General features: G+C 36.6%; 1 protein-coding gene and 1 pseudogene across 1 annotated transcript; both read right to left on the bottom strand.

Moving 5' to 3' along the window:
- Positions 1 to 3,220: 3,220 nt before the first annotated feature.
- Positions 3,221 to 10,590, bottom strand: LOC116013930 (cysteine-rich receptor-like protein kinase 2). The gene is made up of 8 exons (XM_031253896.1): positions 10,197 to 10,590; positions 5,056 to 5,471; positions 4,791 to 4,919; positions 4,539 to 4,648; positions 4,246 to 4,456; positions 3,934 to 4,165; positions 3,711 to 3,861; positions 3,221 to 3,612 (listed from the first exon to the last, which is right to left on the bottom strand). The coding sequence occupies exons 1-8, from the start codon at positions 10,568 to 10,570 to the stop codon at positions 3,301 to 3,303; spliced, it is 1,935 nt and encodes a 644-aa protein (XP_031109756.1). The 5' UTR covers positions 10,571 to 10,590; the 3' UTR covers positions 3,221 to 3,300.
- Positions 10,591 to 15,403: 4,813 nt separating this feature from the next.
- Positions 15,404 to 18,689, bottom strand: LOC116013681 (annotated as a pseudogene).
- Between the last annotated feature and the right edge of the window lie 261 nt (positions 18,690 to 18,950).

Raw genomic sequence — 18,950 nt, 5'->3', positions numbered from 1 at the left:
TTTGCTCAAATAGAAATTGAACAGTTGAACGTGAGGCAAGGTGGTAGTTGAGTGAGGGTTGACGAAGACTAAGGTGCAGACCATTTAACAATGAGGGCAACTTCGAGGGCCATACTTAGACCGCAGTTATGGCTTGTCTCATTTCGGCTATGGTTTAAATGTGGTGTTGAATTATTTAATTTATTAGCTAATCTTTTTAGATGAAATTAGAAATTCATAGTAATTATTTGAGGGTATGAATTGAGTAAATCCCGCTATTATATAATTGTTTGTAGAGTTTTTTTTCCAAAATGGTCCCTCGACTATTGCTCATTCTCAATTTTGCATTTCGACTTTCAATTGCACCTAATGTGGTCCCTTGACTTTCAAAAACTCACCCAATTTGGTCCTTCGTTACATATTCCGTCAAATCAATGTTAAAATGGAGGACATTTTCGTCCATTTACCTATTGTTAGCCTAATAAACATTTAGAAATAGTTAAGGGACCATTTTGGGAAAAACTATTTTATTTATTTCATTTTTGTTTATTATCATTTTTTAGACTCTATAAAATTAGAATTTCTATACATTTTTTTCTTACAAATATAAATACTTAAAATCGTGCAATCCATCCTAAAAATTTTTAACTTTTTTTACAGACTTTTTCCCTCTATCTAAATATACAAACTATTCCTATGCAGATTTACAATAAGTTTCATAAATTTTATAAATGCTCATTTTTTAAGCACCGATTAAAATAATTCTTAGTCACATCCGTAGTACTAAATATATTACTTTGGATTTTTTATAAATAAGATATAATATTATTAAACTCAAATAATTAAAAATAATGTGCCCACAGCACAAAAGATTTTATGATTGACTTAAAAGTTAACTATAAATTTTATTGTTGAATACAAATTGACAATTATTAAACATTATTTATAATAATTATTGTGTCCCGTGTAATATACTAAAATTATTAGGTAGGATTTTTATAATTAAGGTATAATTTAATTAAATCAAAATTTTTAAAAATAATGTGTCCACATTACAAAATAAATTATACTTGCCTTAATAATTAATAATTAATAAAAAAAATAAGAAGAGGAAAACATATAAAAGTCATACAATATCTTAAATAATGTAAAATAATATATAATTTAATAATTACTTCGAAATCAAATACAGAAAATATTGCAGGAAACATTGACGAGATTTTACTTTCGGCTCACTTGAGAAGTTTACTAGAAAAATTTACCTTTCGGTCCAATATTTTCCCTACATTTTACACTCTTTGGGTGTCTACGCTTGAAAAAAAAATATTATTTTCAATGGTAAAAGTAATATTTAATGTGATACATAGTGATTGATTGTCTATGAACATAAAAAATTAAAAAAAAAAGTATATGAGTATTTATGAAATTTACGGAACTTATTGTAAAACTTCATAGGAATAGTTTGTATATTTAGAGGGGAAAAGTCTGTAAAGAAAGTTAAAAATTTTGAGGTTGGATTGCGCGATTTTAACTATTTATATTTGTAAGAAAAAAATGTATAGAAATTCTAATTTTATAGAGTGTAAAAAATGAAAATAAACAAAAATGAAATAAATAAAATAGTTTTTCCCAAAATGGTCCCTTGACTATTCTCAAAACGGTCTCTCAACTATTTCTCAATGTTTATTAGGCTAACAATAGGTAAATGGACGAAAATACCCTCCATTTTAACACTGATTTGACGGAATATGTAACGAAGGACCAAATTGGGTGAGTTTTTGAAAGTCGAGGGACCACATTAGGTGCAATTGAAAGTCGAAATGCAAAATTGAGAATGAGCAATAGTCGAGGGACCATTTTGGAAAAAAACTCATTGTTTGTACTTACGTCATGTTTCATTTTGTTTACGGTTTAAATGCGGTGATGGATTATATAATCAATTAACTATTTTTCTTTTTCCTTTTTTGAATGATAAGAGTAATCCACAAGTAGTATTTGAAAGTGTGAAATGGGTACTAGGATGTAATAGCCCATAGTTATGGACTTATGGCATGTTTCATTTTGGCTACGGTTTGATTGTAGTGTTGAATTATTTAATTAATTAGTTAATTTTAACTTATATTATTATTATAAATTTATTTGTTTCTGTCTAATTTTTCAATACAAAACTTTGTTTATGTGTAGATAGATTATTGGTGCGAGTACCCATCAGATGAAAATAAGTCTTATAACATTTTGGTGCCTTTATCACATCTTTGTCCGCCCAGAGACAAGTCAAGAGGCTTATCGACAAAGAAGCCATCACGAGAATGTGGTCCGGACTATAAACTCATTTTCCAAATGGCCTTTCAATTCGGTGCTGAACCTATATTTCAAAACAAGTGTTTAATTAATTTGCATTCGGCCAATCCAAGAAACGATTTTGAATGAGTCATATTACATGGTTTGAATTAAATTTGTGATTGTTCTTACAATATTTTGTTGAAATTTTTAGCATAAAATGACATTTTAGTGGCTATTTTGTGGTATAAATATATGCGGATCCACTTTTGGTTTGGGTCGGGTCAAATTGGGCTCGCACTCTTTGTATTAAGACGGAAAAATTGATATATTGTACGCTCAAACTTTAAACCGTAATCCGTTTTATCCTGAGAGACTAAAGTTACAATACTCATTGCACACTCATGAGGTAGTAAATCAATTTTAAGGAGATTGTGACACACAACTCAAATTTCTTCTCATTTCTTGTGTTGTGTTTAAATTCTCAGAATTGAAAACCCTATTTTTGGTATTTATTTATTTTATAAATAAATTTGAACCTTGGTTACATATCGGGTTGTTGTTGGGATTTTTTTGGGTAAAATTATAAATCCCATTATTTTCAAATTTTATATATATATATATATATATATATATATATATATATATATATATATATATATATATATATATATATATATATATTTGTTATATCAACTTATTCACCACCAACATATTTTTGAAGGGGTTCACACTTGTGTGAGACCGTGAGATAGACGGGTCTGGTCGAATCGATATGCAAATGTAATATTTATACTAGCAAGTGCATGTAATACTAATCAGGAGTAAAATATTTATTACTTATAAGAGAAAACATAATACTTTAATTTTGATAACAAATGTAATACTTTTACATTTTGATGTAAAAGTATTACTTATTTCATAAAAAATATTATATTTCCTCTTATAAGTAATGATTACTTATATTTATTTACAGATAAAAAATCTATAAATAAATACAAACACAACACAACCAAGCTAGCTACATCAAAATAGGCGGAACTAGCGGCCTGAGAAACGAGAAAATGAAATGGTGGCATTAGTAAGTGTTGAACTGCTTGTAGTTGTAGGTATCCTTTTATCCAAATCAGTAATAGTAGTAGGCCTGTTTTGGGGTTTTTGAATGATTGAGGCATCAGTACTTGAAAGCATGACCACCACTTCTGACATGCTTGGCCTTATTTTCGAGGGTGATTGGGTGCACACCAATGCTATTTCCAACGTTCTCTTCACTTCCTCTAGTTCATATTCATTCAAGTCTAAACTATTATCCACTAGTCCTAGATGTTCATCATTCTCGTATAGTTTCCATGCCTGTATTTATTATAAAAAATGATACATATATACAGAAGTTAAATGTTCAATAATATATCAAGATAAAACGGATTCTAATCTTCAGACAAGAAAGTTACCTGTTCAAGGAGATACCCAGTTACTGGCTCAACTTGTAAATCACTGCTCCTTCGCCCACTGATGATCTCCAAGATGACGATGCCAAAACTGTAGATGTCAGCTTTCTCTGATAAGTGGCCATGAATTGCATATTCCGGTGCTGTATATCCCCTGTTACGTTGCAACAAGCAATAGTTAAGTGAAAAGGAAACGTGAAAAACAAAGTAAGGTTGTTAGGCTTACAAAGTCCCAGCAAATTTAGTTGTAAGATGACTCTTATTTTCTGGTAAAAGCCTTGCCAAACCAAAATCAGCTATTTTGGGCTGGAATTCGTCATCAAGTAGTATATTGCTGGATTTTATGTCTCTGTGTATGATGCATACATCATATTGTTCATGCAGATAGGCAAGACCCCTAGCAGTACCCAATATTATATCAATCCTTTGCTTCCAATTCAACATTCCCCGTTTCTCTCCTGCCAATTCAATCATGAAAAATGGGTTGGAAAAATTTTATTTATATAATATGCAATATGATGTTTGAGGATGGGAGTACCATATATGTATCGGTCAAGGCTGGCATTTGCCATGTATTCATAAACCAATATGAGCAGTTTTCCATTGCTAGAATATCCCAATAGACGAATGAGATTGGGATGATTCACATTTGTAATAAGACTAACTTCAGTCTCGAAGTTTTCCTTTACTCTACTAGAAATTGTTGTCAGTTTCTTTACTGCCACCACATACCCGTTTTGTAGAGTACCCTATTTAGTCATAAAAGAGTGGCTTTGGTTATTCTTTCAATTCTAAAATTTCATTCTGCCCTCCTTATGAAGTGTTACTCACCTTATATACATCACCAAAACCTCCTTTACCCAATATATTGTCTTCGCTGAAATTATTTGTTGCAACTTTCAAATCTTTATATATGTAGTTCTTTGCCCCCAAAATATCCCCTATAGAAGAAGACAGTCCAAAAGTTAGCACGTACAGACCTAAACAATTTTAATCAAACAGTGAAAAGAAACGGTAAAATTAATAATAAAATATGAAGATTGGATATGAATATGATGACTGCCAGCCACTAAAGAGCTTCACCTCTTCTCCAAGCATCTGGGTTTCTTGATTTTCGATACAAAAGGAAAAGGGCTCCTATTACCAAAATGATTCCTACAGTACCGACTACACCCGCAAGAACAATAGGTTTCTTCTTTCCTGACCTACTCCCTGGAGAAGATCAGATGATGTTACCAACATTAAAACTTTCATTTCATATTTACAGAGTCTGTACAATGTTTAGGCAAAAACTGAGTGCGTGCTTAAGAAACAGCGGGCAAGAAAGACAACAAATTCTAGTACGTACCTCTTCCTAGGAAGCGTGCTATGTCGGATGTCTGGTTATCAGCAAAAAAAGGGGTGTCTGAATATCTCAAGAAACATCCTGCATCCACAGCTCTTCCATCCGCAGAATAAGATAAACAAACCTTTATGTCATTGTAAGCTAATGACAAACAATCTTGACAGCTGCTTTGGCTCACAGTTTCAGCACACTGCGCCACCGCATAAGTGGTAGCACCACCACTAGGAGGTTCCTCCTGCAGCTTTGCTGCAGCGTAAAAGCCATTAATTCTGGGCGTTGCAAGTAGAAGCTCATTTAGTAGTTGTTGTGCTGTGGCATTGAAAATATCTTGTTTGCTGGCAGTTCGTTTACCACAGACTCTATAGGTTCCTGCTGTAATCCGATCTGTAATCTGATCGTAGAAGTAACTATCCTGGTACCTATACAAATTTAAAAAAAGCACAGAATTAAAGCATGTGATCCATCTCAACTAAAAGCTGTCTGGAGGAAAGTATTTGATGATATATTATGTGAAATGCAGCAACATATATAGGGGAGATATTGCAGTTACAGTAGACCTACTCTAATGGAGAATAAAGCTAACAACAAAGACTAAGACTAAGCAACAGTATAATCCTTAATACGCCCCGCAAGACGGAGGAACCATCAGTGACATCGATCTTGGAACGGAACCGTAGAAACATTTGTCGGCCCAATGGTTTTGTCAACACATCAGCCACTTGATCAGATGACGAGACATGACGAACACAAAGTGAACCATCAGTAACCATATCTCGGACAAAGAAATAATCCAACGCTAGGTGCTTCATCCTGGAGTGGAAGACAGGGTTCTTGCACACATATGTTGCACCCAAATTATCACAAAACAACGTCGGTGCATGGGTCAAGACAATACCAACTTCTTGGAGTAAACTACGGACCCAAACAATTTCAGCCGCTGCATGAGCTAACGCGCGGTACTCCGCTTCCGTAGACGAACGAGATACTGTCGCGTAGACTTCCATGAAATAATATTCGGGCCAAGATAAACCACATATGCTGTAGTTGAACGTCCACCATCCCGCACATCACCCCAATCGGCATCCGAAAAAGCAGTCAACGTAAATGGAGAGTCATATTTTATAAACAAGCCGTGGTGATAAGTGCCCTTAAGATAGCGCAAAACCCTCTTAGCAGCCTGCCAATGAACTGCTCCCGGAGAATGCATAAACTGAGACAACTTATTAACCACATACGCTACATTTGGCCTCGTAATCAACAAATATTGTAACATTCCAATGAGTCGGCGATATCCAGTCGCATCAACAATAACACTAGAATCGGCTTGCGGAAGCCGCCCATCTGTAGACATAGGTGTGGAAACTTCTTTCGCCCCATCCATTTGGAAGCGGTGTAGGATGTCAGCCAAATACCGACCCTGAGACAGTAGCATACTAGAACTAGTGGAAATAACCTCAATGCCAAGAAAATGGTGAAGAGCACCAAGGTCTTTAATAGAGAACCGCCGAGCTAAACCAGCAACAAAGTCATCCAAAAAAGAGACATTATTCCTAGTTAGAATAATATCATCTACATATACTAGGAAATAAGCAACAACTCCTTTCGCCAAATAAATAAACAATGAGGTGTCTGCTTTCGATCGTCGAAAACCAACTGTGAGCAAATAATTAGACAGTTCTAAATACCAGGCCCGAGGCGCCTGCTTGAGCCCGTATAATGCCTTCTGCAACTTACAAATATAGGAAGGGAATTGCGCATCCGTGTAGCCAAGAGGCTGCTCCATATAAACGTCTTCATATAAAGTGCCATGCAAAAACGCGTCATTTACATCCAATTGGCAAACTACCCACCTGCAACTCAAAGCAATAGTAAGAATAACCCGAATCGTCACCGGCTTCATTACAGGACTGAAGGTTTCAAAATAATCACGGCCCGGTTCTTGCAAAAAGCCTTTAGCAACTAAACGGGCTTTATAGCGATCAACGGAGCCATCAGATTTCCGTTTAACGCGGAAAACCCACTTGCAACCGATGGCTTCTTTGCCATCACGAGGGACCAAGATCCAAGTATTATTTTTTTGTAGAGCACGATACTCATTGTCCATAGCATCACGCCAGAGGGGATCCCACAAAGCCTGAGCAACAGTTGATGGTTCAAGAGAAGTGGGCAGAGGATGAGCGGTGGTTACATTGACAAACTTATCGTTGTAATACTTTGGATTAGGCTTACGAGTACGCTTTGGACGAGGTGTTCGAGCACATGGTGCTGGAATGGGAGGTGGGGTTGGAGTCGCAACACCTGACACTGAGGAACCACATGAGGGAGTATCAGCAGAGTTGGCAGGGGATGAATCAGAACGCTCTGAGGATGACTCTATGGCTGTAGCGGAAGACATATCATTAGTTGGAGAGATATGCACATCTGAGGATGGGGACACAACCATATTTGGGAGTGGGGACAATGAGGGAGTAGAGACAGAGTTGTTAGGGGATGAAAAAGATATGGTGGGGAGAGTTTGGGGTTGTGAAGGAAAGGGTTGCGGTGGAGCATTATATGGATAAACATTTGAGACAGGGATCATAGGCAACTGAGGTGGTGACTTAATAGAAGGAAACTAATTCTCAACAAATTTCACATGCCTAGAAATATATAGCCTACTCGTTTTTGGATCTCAACACTTATAAGCTGATTGAGAAGTGGAGTACCCAAGAAAGACACACGGTATGGACTTTGGTTGTAACTTTGTGTGCACGTAACCATGGAAAACAAAGGCATCCAAAACTCTTCAAACGTTTGTAATTTGGCAAATTTTGGTACAAACATTCAAATGGTGATTTATTGTTGAGGATTGGAGTAGGAAGTCGGTTTATTAAATAAACAGCTGTTTGCACTGCATAAGACCAAAAATTGCGGGGAAGAGATGAACAATGTAACAGGGACAGAGCTGTCTCAATGACGTGTCGGTGACGACGCTCTGCTGTGCCATTATGCTCTGGGGTGTGAGGAGGTGATGTGAAGTGGGAAATTCCATGTGAATTGAACATTGGAATTAATTTTATAAACTCACCTCCATTGTCAGAAAAGATTGAAATGATTTTATGGTCAAAATATTTCTCAACTAGACGCTTAAACTGAGGAAAAATTATAAAAACTTCGGATTTTTTCCGGAGAGGGTATAACCAAATATATTTTGTAAAAAAATCCACAAAAATAACATAGTACAAGTAGCCATCAATGGATTTTTCATTTGTACTCCAGACATCTGTATAGATTAACTGCAATGGTTTAGAGCTGAGCAACGAATTTTCTGCAAAGGGTAATTTGTGGCTCTTATTTATGCTACAAGATGAACAACTAAATGAATCAATAACAGAAGGTTTAAATCCAATTTTGTAACATTGTAATAATTTTTTGAGTGTTTTATTTGACGGATGGCCAAAACGGTGGTGCCAAGCTGACAGAGAAGAGTTGACTACCACATTTATTTGAGGATGACAAATGGAAGGAGTGTAGTAGACATCACGAATGTTCTCCCCTCGTAGAAACGACGCCCCCGTGCGAAGGTCCTTCACCAAAAAATGTGTGGGAAAAAATTCAACAGAAACTTGATTAGTTTTGCACAATTTAGAGACAGATACAAGATTAGTTTGTAATTTGGGAACACATAGGACATCGTTTGAAGAGAGAATACGAGATTGAGTAGGAAGAGTAGTGTGACCCGTATGTGTGATGTTGAGAGTATTACCATCCCCAAGACGTATCTCGTCAGGCCCCCCGTAGTCAGTGAAACCATGCAATGATGATGGACTTGAAGTAGCATGATGAGAGACCCCACTGTCAAACATCCACTGAGGCGATGTCACGGGCGACGTAGTAGCTGTGTTTGACACTAGTTGTTGAGTACGGGAGTGTTGCATATCCTGGACATGAATATTATTGTCCCGTAGGAACCGCGCTAATTTTCTACAGAATTTTGTGTCATGGCCAGGGAACTCACAAAAATTGCAAAAACGGTTCTGACGATCACTCGAGTTTGTCCCTCGATTTTGAGTACCTCTGTTCTTACAAAATTTGTATTTTGATCTCGAGATTGGACTATTACAGATCGAGTCATGGAGGAATCTCGAGAAGGTTTCCGTTGTGCCACATTAGCAGTTGCGAGCAACAACTGATCAGTATTTTGTTTCAATGATCTCTCATAATCTGTGAGAATATCAGCTAGTTCTCCATATGTGACTTACTTTTCGCGAACTCGAATTGCTACCATAATTGGATGGAATTCATCACCGAGTTAGGTGATTATGCTGACTACTAAGTCTTCTTCAGATATGGGGTTTTGGGCCAAGGCTAGATCATCAGCTATGGCTTTCATATCTTGAAGATATTCAGACACAGACCGTGATCCCTTGGGGTTCTTCGCCATTTTTGCTTTCAGAGAGATGACACGTCCTCTGGAAGAATTTGCATAGCTAGATGTTAGCCGAGACCATGCATCAGCAGCTGTTGTAGCGGAGGAGATGACCGGCTAAATCGTCTCTGAACAACTACCGAGAAGAGCACTGACAATGACTTGATCCTGACGAAATTTGGTTGTGTTTTTGCAGGGTCAAGGAACGCATCTGGTTCCTTTTGTGTGCCGTCGATATAGCCTAGCAGTCCAAGTCCAATGAGAGTGGAGTGAATCTGTCGACGCCATACCGGAAAGTTAACCGTAGTGAGCCGAATTGGAAAGTGCGAAGGAGCAGACAACTGAATGATAGCAGTATCAGTTGTGATTGCCATCGCAGACAACTGAATGATAGCAGTATCAGTTGTGATTGCCATCGGATCGAAGAGAAAGATAGCAGTATCAGTTGTGATTGCCATCGGATCGAAGAGAAAGAGAGCAGTATCAGTTGTGATTGCCATCGGATCGAAGAGAAAGAGAGAGAAAAAAAATTCTCGTAGGAGTAGTTTAAGCTCTTGATACCATATGAAGGAAAGTATTTGATGATATATTATGTGAAATGCAGCAACATATATAAGAGAGATATTGCAATTACAGTAGACCTACTCTAATGGAGAATAAAGCTAACAACAAAGACTAAGACTAAGCAACAGATGAAGTATAATCCTTAATATGGCCTAACCATACTACAACTCACCTGAGGAAGCAGCCATCAAATATGACAATAGCAGAGTTGGCGGTTATAGAGCAGTTTCGGGTTACTAACACGGCGGCATCGAAACAGGCGACACAGTCCGCAGTGGAGAGGTATTTTCTGCACTGTACCATTGCGTAGACAGCCCGCTGAGTGGTGGTGGCAAAGCGTTTGTTGGCGCTGGATAACTGGTTTCTGAGATCAACAAAGCTGAGGTTGAGTTCCCTGATATAATAATCTGGTGCACCAGTGACATTGTAGGTGCTGCAAGCCAGGTTGCCTATTTGGTTTGTTTGTGGATCGGAGAACGCAGGCTCTGATACTGATACCACCAACATCACCACCGCCAACCACCACCACCTGCCTGAGGTTCCCATGTACCACCACTGTAGCTAGGCTCAAGGAGGAGAAGAGAAATACTCAATTTTTTTATTGGGTTTAAAAAAATTGAGGGTAAATATATTGAAATTGCCAATGTGTTTCCTGTCTTTCATTTTTCAGAAAACATAAAAGAAAATCATAATAAATTAATTATTTCTAATTTTATCTGGGCTAGATACCCTCGATAAATGCCGGTCAACCAGGTGCATTATTGACTATGTCAAATGACAGCGATGTATAGCAATCATCATACTATTGAACATGATCCTCCTTGTGAACCACTAAGATAATGTTAACAAAGCTCACTAGCGACAGATCCAGAGTGCCCACCACTCCACCAGCGCCACCGTGTAAGAAGTTGCCCATATTCACTATATAGCTAGTTCAGTGCCACCTCTGCTTCCCATTTCAAACTCGATTAACTATCCAAATCCATTCTATAAGGGTTTATGAGGTTAGGTAGTCAATATTATTTTATCCATGGTCACCCATCTATATTATTCTTATCGTACGAATCAAAACTAAAAAAGTAACAATAAAAAATTTGAATATCCAAATCGGTGCCGTCCAATGCGCATACATGACAACTCACTCGATATTATTGTCACCTTTCATGAGTATTATTTGTAGGTTAAAATGAAAAAAAAAAATATTCGAGTTTCAAATAACTTTATATTGTGAACCATGATCACAAAACACCACCGTTTTATTAAGTAAAAGAAACGGTTGCCATAAGTCTTAACGGAGCTCCGTAAAGGATACTACAGTTATCTAAAAAGATACTGCCTCACATTTGTTTTTATATTATCAAATGAAACTGTAGCTATATCCAAATGAAACTGTAGTTGTGTTGAAAGGAAACTGCAATGTATATAAAATGAAACTGAATAATAGTTTCACATATTTGAGTATATATTATCCAATGAAACTGTAGTTATATCGAAATGATATTGTAGTTGTGTTGAAAGGAAACTGTATGCAGTGTATTATAAAAGAAACTGTAGTTGTGTTGAAAGGACACTGAATAACAGTTTCACATATTTGAGTGTATAATGCCGAATGAAACTGTAGTTATATCGAAAAGGAACTGTAGTTGTGTTGAAAGGAAACTGAATAATAGTTTCACATATTTGAGTGTATAATGTCGAATGAAATTGTAGTTATTATATAGAAAATCAGCTGTAGTTGTGTTGAAAGAGAACTGCAATTGTGTTGAAAGGGAACTGCAGTGTGCCAGTGTATATAAAATGAAAGTTAATGGCGCGGAACAGAGCAGTTTCAGCCGTTTGTGTTACATTAATCAAAACGACGTCGTTTTGATGCATGGAGTACAATCCATTGTGGACCACGGTCCACAGTAAAATTTGCGTATGATGTGGGGGTAGCAGTGTGTGTTAGATTAAGGAAAACTTTTTCTATAGCCCGTTTGCTTTAATTGCTTCACTGAAAAATATTTGAAGCGAAATGAAATTCAAATTCAATGGAAAACAAATTACCAGGAAAATATATTTCATTGTTTGATTGGTTGGTAGAAAAGAAATTACTGGAAATATGAATTTTATTATTTGGTTGGATTTGGAATGGTAAAGAATTATGAATATAAAGACCAATTTACCCTTAACAATAATAGTGATAATATACTTTCTTCCAATTGTGTTATACTTTCTTTCCAAATCCTTTGGAAAACAAAATACCATTCTTTTGCTAAGATTTTATTTCCTTCACTTTTAGAAAGTCAAATTCCAATGAAAAATATTTTCCATCCAACCAAACAAATAATTTTAATTTCCTCCACTTTTAAGAAAATATTTTCCATTAAAAAATATTTTCCATCCAATCAAACACCCCTTAGGAAAACATTTTTCATCAGGCCCAAAAGAGAAGAAAAAAAAAAAAGGAAAAAAGGTAATGAAACCAATTTGAAAATTTTTAATTATTTCTTAGGTTTTTAATTTCTATACAAATTTTATAGTTTAAACAATCAAGGAATACAAGTAGCAAACTTCACTTTTATTCCTTTACTCATGTGGCATTGTTGTATTTAATGATACTCTTTTAATTTTGTATCATTACGTTATTGATTTTCATTTATTTTTCACAAATCATTTTCCATTTAGATTTTTGTCATTTTACATTTAACAAAGAGGACTAACATATAATTTCATTATTCAAAAAACATGCAAATTTTCTCTTTGTCTCGTAATTTTTTTTTAATTGAATAATGAAATTACGCTTCAGTCAATATTATTAAGGTTATATGTAATAAGCAAATGAAAGTCAAAATGTAATGTAGTAAAATTTAAAAACTATAACAAAATGTAATAGTATTACAATACTCCATAATTAAAATTGAAATTTTCTCAAATAGAAAATAGAAATTGAACAGTTGCATACGTGAGGCAAGGTGGTAGTTGACTGTTGACGAAGACTAAGGTGCTGAGCATTATAACATTGAGTCATTGAGGGTGAGAGGGTGACTTCGAGGGCCATACTTGACCGCAGTTATGGCTTGTGTCGTTTTGGCTTTGGTTTGTATGCGGTATTGAATTATTTAATTAATTAGCTAACTTTTTTATATGAAATAAGAATTTTGTAGTAACTATGTGATAATATGAATTGAATAAATTATGTTATCATATAATTGTTTGCATTGATGCCATGCTTCATTTTGTCAACGATTTAAATGCGGTGTTGAATTATTTAATCAATTAACTGTCGAGACCTGGTTAGGGGATCGAACCGAGGCAAACAGATCATCAGCACGGTGGTCTGCCATGAGCCTTCGGAGTCCTCCCACAGAGCAGAACATGATTATGTTGCCAGGATCTTCACTGAACCTCAAGATGAAGCTATGGCGGATGCTGATAGATTGAATGGCCGAGGATCGACTGCGCTATTGAGCGCATTTATTACATTTTCCATTGTTTTTCTATGATTAGTCTAGTTTGGAAGAATGGGATGTGGTTTTAGCAGCATGCGAGCAGAATTCAGTAGCAGACTCTCTAGCTAGCCTGGCTAAGAACTTTTCGAAAGGATACATGTATCCCTTCATGGTGTTTCGTTGTAGGTTGCAACTGTGTACATATTTGGGTTTCTCCCTTCCAAAAAAAATAAATAAATAATTGTCAAAACCTTGTGGTCTAGTGGCTTATATAGAAAGGGTGGGTTCGAATCTTAGTGGGAGCGATATTAATTCTTTGTGTTTCAGTAGATTGAGAAAGTAGACTTTGAGTCGTGTTGCTGGGATAGCATGACTTTTCAGAGTAGGAATGTCCTATCTTCCATAAGCTCATGATAAACGTCAATTAGTGCCTTCATCACATCTTTCTCCACCCATTGCTCCACTTTTGTTTTTTTTCCTCCACTTCAACAAATCAATGCCATTAGACAAGTCAAGATGCTTGTGGACAAAGAAGTCATCGCGAAAATGTTGTCCGGACTATACACTCATTTTCCAAATGTCCTTTCAGTGCCACTGAACCTAATTAAGATTTAAGAAACATTTTCATTGAACCAAATTCTAAGCACTCCATTATTGCTTGATCGAAACGCAACTATTTAATTAATTTGCATACGGCCAACCCAAGAAACGACTTTGAATGAGTCATATTACGTACAGGAACGAGCCAAATCTCTTGGTGGACGTTTTTTTCCGACCACGTTGGGATACTTAGTGGCTATTTCCGACTACGTTTACAGGTAGTTGGAAATAGCGACTAAAGCTTTTCCCAATACTCAATTTGGTCGAAAATGTGGTCGGAACGAATATTTTCAATCGGATTTAGTGCACTTTCGAGCACTTTTAGGTGGTTGAATTGGAAATACCGTGATTCCCAGCAGTGTACATGGTTTGAATTAAATTTTGTATCACCACAAACTTTATTGTGGATGAGCCAAAAAAGTGCTTTGGTCACAAAACCTGCACGAGTTTGCCCAAGTTTGTACAAGGCTACCCTTGCTACTCTTTCTCTTTCTATCAAATTTCAACACAAATGTTGAATAATCCTCCAACTAAGATATTAAGAGCGCTAGATTTTCTTTAAGCTTGAAGTCTCTTAATACTCTTGATAATTGACGTATGAAGCTTTTTGAATGCTAGAAAACTTGATATTATCTCTTTTATCTTCTTTTAACATTCATCCTATTTATAGTTGTGTTTCGAATTTGTTTAGGGAAACAAATTTGATTCTCTCTCACTTAGGAATAAAATATTGGGCCTAGATTTGACAAGTTTGGTTTGTGTCTAATAGCTACTTGCAACTTGTCCTTAAATTCCGACGTTATGTGACTTTCAAGACTCTTTCCTAAAAAGGCACTTAAACTGTCCAAAATCATACAATTTGAAGTTTTGAACAAATTTGACATGTTCCTATGGTTATGTTGACATTGTGGTTACCTTATTAAACAATTACTTTAAAATTTATTTAATAATTTTAAACAATTTCTTTTTTAAAAAGAACAATCCATCCCCCTTTCCGTCTTCGCCTCTGGCTAAAGATAGAAAGCTCTTCGTCTTCCACCGGAGATGAAGAAACTGCTTTGTCTTCCGGTCGAAGACGAAAAAAAAAACCTCTTCATCTTTGGCCTAAAAGGGAGATGAAGACAGAGAAGGTGGGGAGGTTCTTAATTTTTTTAATTTAAAATTATTCAAATAAATTTAAAAAATAATTTTTTTAATAGGATGATCGCCACGCCAGCGATAAATGAGAGAACAAGTTAAATTTTGTCGAATTGAATAATTTTGGACAATTCAAAGATATATATATATATATATATATATATTTTGGAGTTTCAGTGACCTAATTATACTTTTGTTTACACTTTAGTGATTAATTTGAACTTTTTTCAAAATATTATTTAAGTTTTTTATAGCCTTGAAAACTTAAGTACCTTAGTACTATATAATTATTCAGCATTTGCAAAACAAGAGGAAAAAAAAAAACACAACACAGATTTCACAAAAAGCCTAGCGGCCTGAGAAAGCATAAAATGAAGCGGTGGCATGAGGAGTTGATGAAGCTGTAGTGGCTGGTGCGTCTATAAGTACCCTCTTATCGACATCACTCATCGTCATCGTTGTTGGCCTGTTTGGTGGGTTTTTGAAAGATGGGAAGATTAGTTGAAAGCATGATCACCACTTCTGACATGTTTGGCCTAAGATTAGGGGGCGATTGGGTGCACACCAATGCAATCTCTAACATTCTCTTCACTTCCTCTGCTTTACACTCATTCGGGTCTAAATTTTTATCCATCATTCCTAAATAATTCTCATTCTCGTAGAGTTTCCATGCCTGTATAAAATGATGCCACAAGTCAAATATAACATTGAAAACATCAAGATATACCTCTTCCCTCGATCAGACATTATTGTTCAACAGGAAATTAAATTACCTGTTCAAGTAGATACTCAGTTACAGGCTCCACTCGTATGTCACTGCTCCTTCGCCCACTAATGATCTCCAGAATAAGTATGCCAAAACTGTAAATGTCAACTTTCTCTGATAAATGACCATGAATTGCATACTCGGGCGCGGTATATCCCCTGTTGCAGCAAAACGTTCTCATTTAGTCTAGTGAATTGAAAATTTGCAGGTAGAAAAATGTGGAAAAGAAATAAGGCTGTTAGGCTTACATAGTCCCTGCAAATTTAGTGGTAAGATGACTCTTGCTTTCAGGTAAAAGTCTTGCTAAACCAAAATCAGCTATTTTCGGTTGGAATGCATCATCAAGTAGTATATTGCTGGATTTAATGTCTCTGTGTATGATACATACATGGAACTGCTCATGCAAATAGGCAAGTCCCCTAGCTGTTCCAAATATGATATCAACCCTTTGCTTCCAGTTCAGTACCCCTTGTTTGTCACCTGCCAATCATTAAAAATGGGAAAAGTTTATATCCCAGCACAGAAGTACTAATAAGAGCATTTTGAGTATACTAAAAGTTTATATCACAGCACCATATATGTATCTGTCAAGGCTGGTATTTGCCATGTATTCATAAACCAGTAGCAGCTCTTCTCCTTTGCCAGAACATCCCAGTAAACGAATGAGATTGCGATGATGGACGTTTGTAATAAGTCGGACTTCAGTATCGAAGTCTGCTTTCGCTGTACTGGACACTATTGCTAGTTTCTTTACTGCAATCACATCCCCGTTCTTTAGTGTGCCCTGCAGGATTTCAGTCATAGAAGATCAGAGTGGCTTTATTAATTTGGTTATTGTTTCTGAAATTGTTGCCCTGAAGAATAGTATGATCTATCTCACCTTGTATACATCACCAAAACCTCCTTCGCCAAGTTTATTTTCTTCGCTGAAACTTTTGGTTGCGGCTTTCAAATCTTTATATCTGTAGTTCTCCGGACTTCTCAACTGAGTTGCCACCAAAATATCGCCTATAAAAGAAGACGGCCCATAAATTCACACATATAGACCTTAACAATTTTAACGAGACTAACAGGGGAACTTGTATATATATCAATAAGATTGGATATGATCACTACCTCTTCTTGCTGCCTTTGACTTTCTTGATTGTAGATACAAAAGGGAAATGGCTGCTAATACCAAAATGATTCCTACACCACCGGCAACACCCGCAATAATAATATCTTTCTTCTTCTCTGAACTCCCTGGAGATCAGAAGATATTGTTACAGGGCATAAAGAGTGAGGGATAGCTGTTAAGGCAGAAAACAGGGTTGCAGTAGGCCCTAGGTGCTAGTTGGATAGTAAATTAGCACCTAGGGCCTAGGCAGTCTAGGCGCCTAAACAATGCCTAGGCTACCTATAAAAACGAAAAAATAGTGCATGTGGACGGGTGTATGTCATTTATTATATATATATATATATATATATATATATATATAATAAAAAATTAACAAGGTCCGACTAGCTCGAGTTAACTCAGTTAATTCTGTCGAGTTAGACGAGTTAACTCGACCAAATTCGTCCAAGTCAGCCAAGTTAGGCGCCTAGGTAGCCGGCCACCTAGGCGGATGCCTAGGGAGCAATTTGCCTTGGGCTTAGGAGTGCCTAATGCTTAGGCTATCGATTTTTGCAACAGTGGCAGAAGTGAGTGGTTAAAAAACATGAAGAGAGAGAACAGATTAAATTTTGTACCTCCTCCCCCTAGGAAGGGTGCAAGGTTAGTGGTCTGATTACTGGCAAAGAAATGTTTGTCTGAGTATCTCAAGAAGCAGCCTATGTCAACGGCCCTTGCAACTGCAGATTTTCCTAAACAACCTTGTATGTTACTGAAAGCTAATGTCAAACATGCTTGACAGCCGCTTGGGGTGATTGTTTGAATACATTGTGCCACCGCATAGGCGGTGGCATTACCACCGGAGACCTCCTGCTTTGCTGCAGCAAAAAAGCCATTAATTTTGGGGGTTGCTTCTACAAGGTCGTTTAGTAGTTGTCCTGCTGTCGTATTGAAAGCGTCTTGGTTATGTGCAGTTCGTTTCCCACAAATTGGATGGTTTCCTTCATCGGTAATCTTATTGTAGAACAGATTGGACTCATATCTGTACAAAACAAACACCACCAGTCATTATTTAGTCCATGACTATACTAATTTGAACAATGTAACTAAAGTCCATGCAACAACTAACTACTCTGATATGAACTAAAATAGAATCTATGGACCATAGTTCACCTGATAAGGTCATAAGGTGAACCACTGACATAAAATTCAGCACTCACCTGAGGAAGCAGCCGTCGAATATGACACGAGCGCCGGTGGCGATTTTGCATTTTCGGGAAACAGACACGGCGGCATTGAAACAGTCGACACAGTCGGCCTTGGAAAGGTAGTCTCTGCACTGTATCATTGTGTAGACGGGCTGCTGAGTGGTGGCAAAGCGTTTGTCGCCGCTGGATAACTGGTTTTCAAGATCAGCGAAGCTGGCGTTGATTTGGCTGAAAAAAAGTGGTACATCGGTAACATTGTACGTGCTGCAACCCATGTCTAGTTGGTTGATTTGTGGGTTGGACAACGCAGGTTCTGATGTTGATGCCACCAACATCACCACCGCAAACCACCACCACCACCCAGCCATATGCCAACACTGTATAGTATAGTACTATAGTAGACTCAAGGAGGGGAATTGAAATAATTAAGAATATATATAGCTAGCTAGGCTGCGCTCATAAAATATAAGTGGTACGGTTAATATATATAGGATAACCTTTAGCCCCTTCTGAGCTGACTTCGTCAACAATCTGCACTATAATATTTATTGAATGAGCATTACTGCATTAGATATTTTGGTAAAGAAATTTTTTTAGCAAGTATGCTTGGGTGAAGCAAAATGAAAAATCATTAGTTTATAGTATTTGGAGTGATCATTGTAGTTGATGGTAAGTACACAACTATTATAAT

This window comes from Ipomoea triloba, chromosome 3 (assembly GCF_003576645.1).
Source record: "Ipomoea triloba cultivar NCNSP0323 chromosome 3, ASM357664v1".
Taxonomy (NCBI): domain Eukaryota; kingdom Viridiplantae; phylum Streptophyta; class Magnoliopsida; order Solanales; family Convolvulaceae; genus Ipomoea; species Ipomoea triloba.
This window is presented reverse-complemented; position numbering and strand designations above follow the sequence as displayed.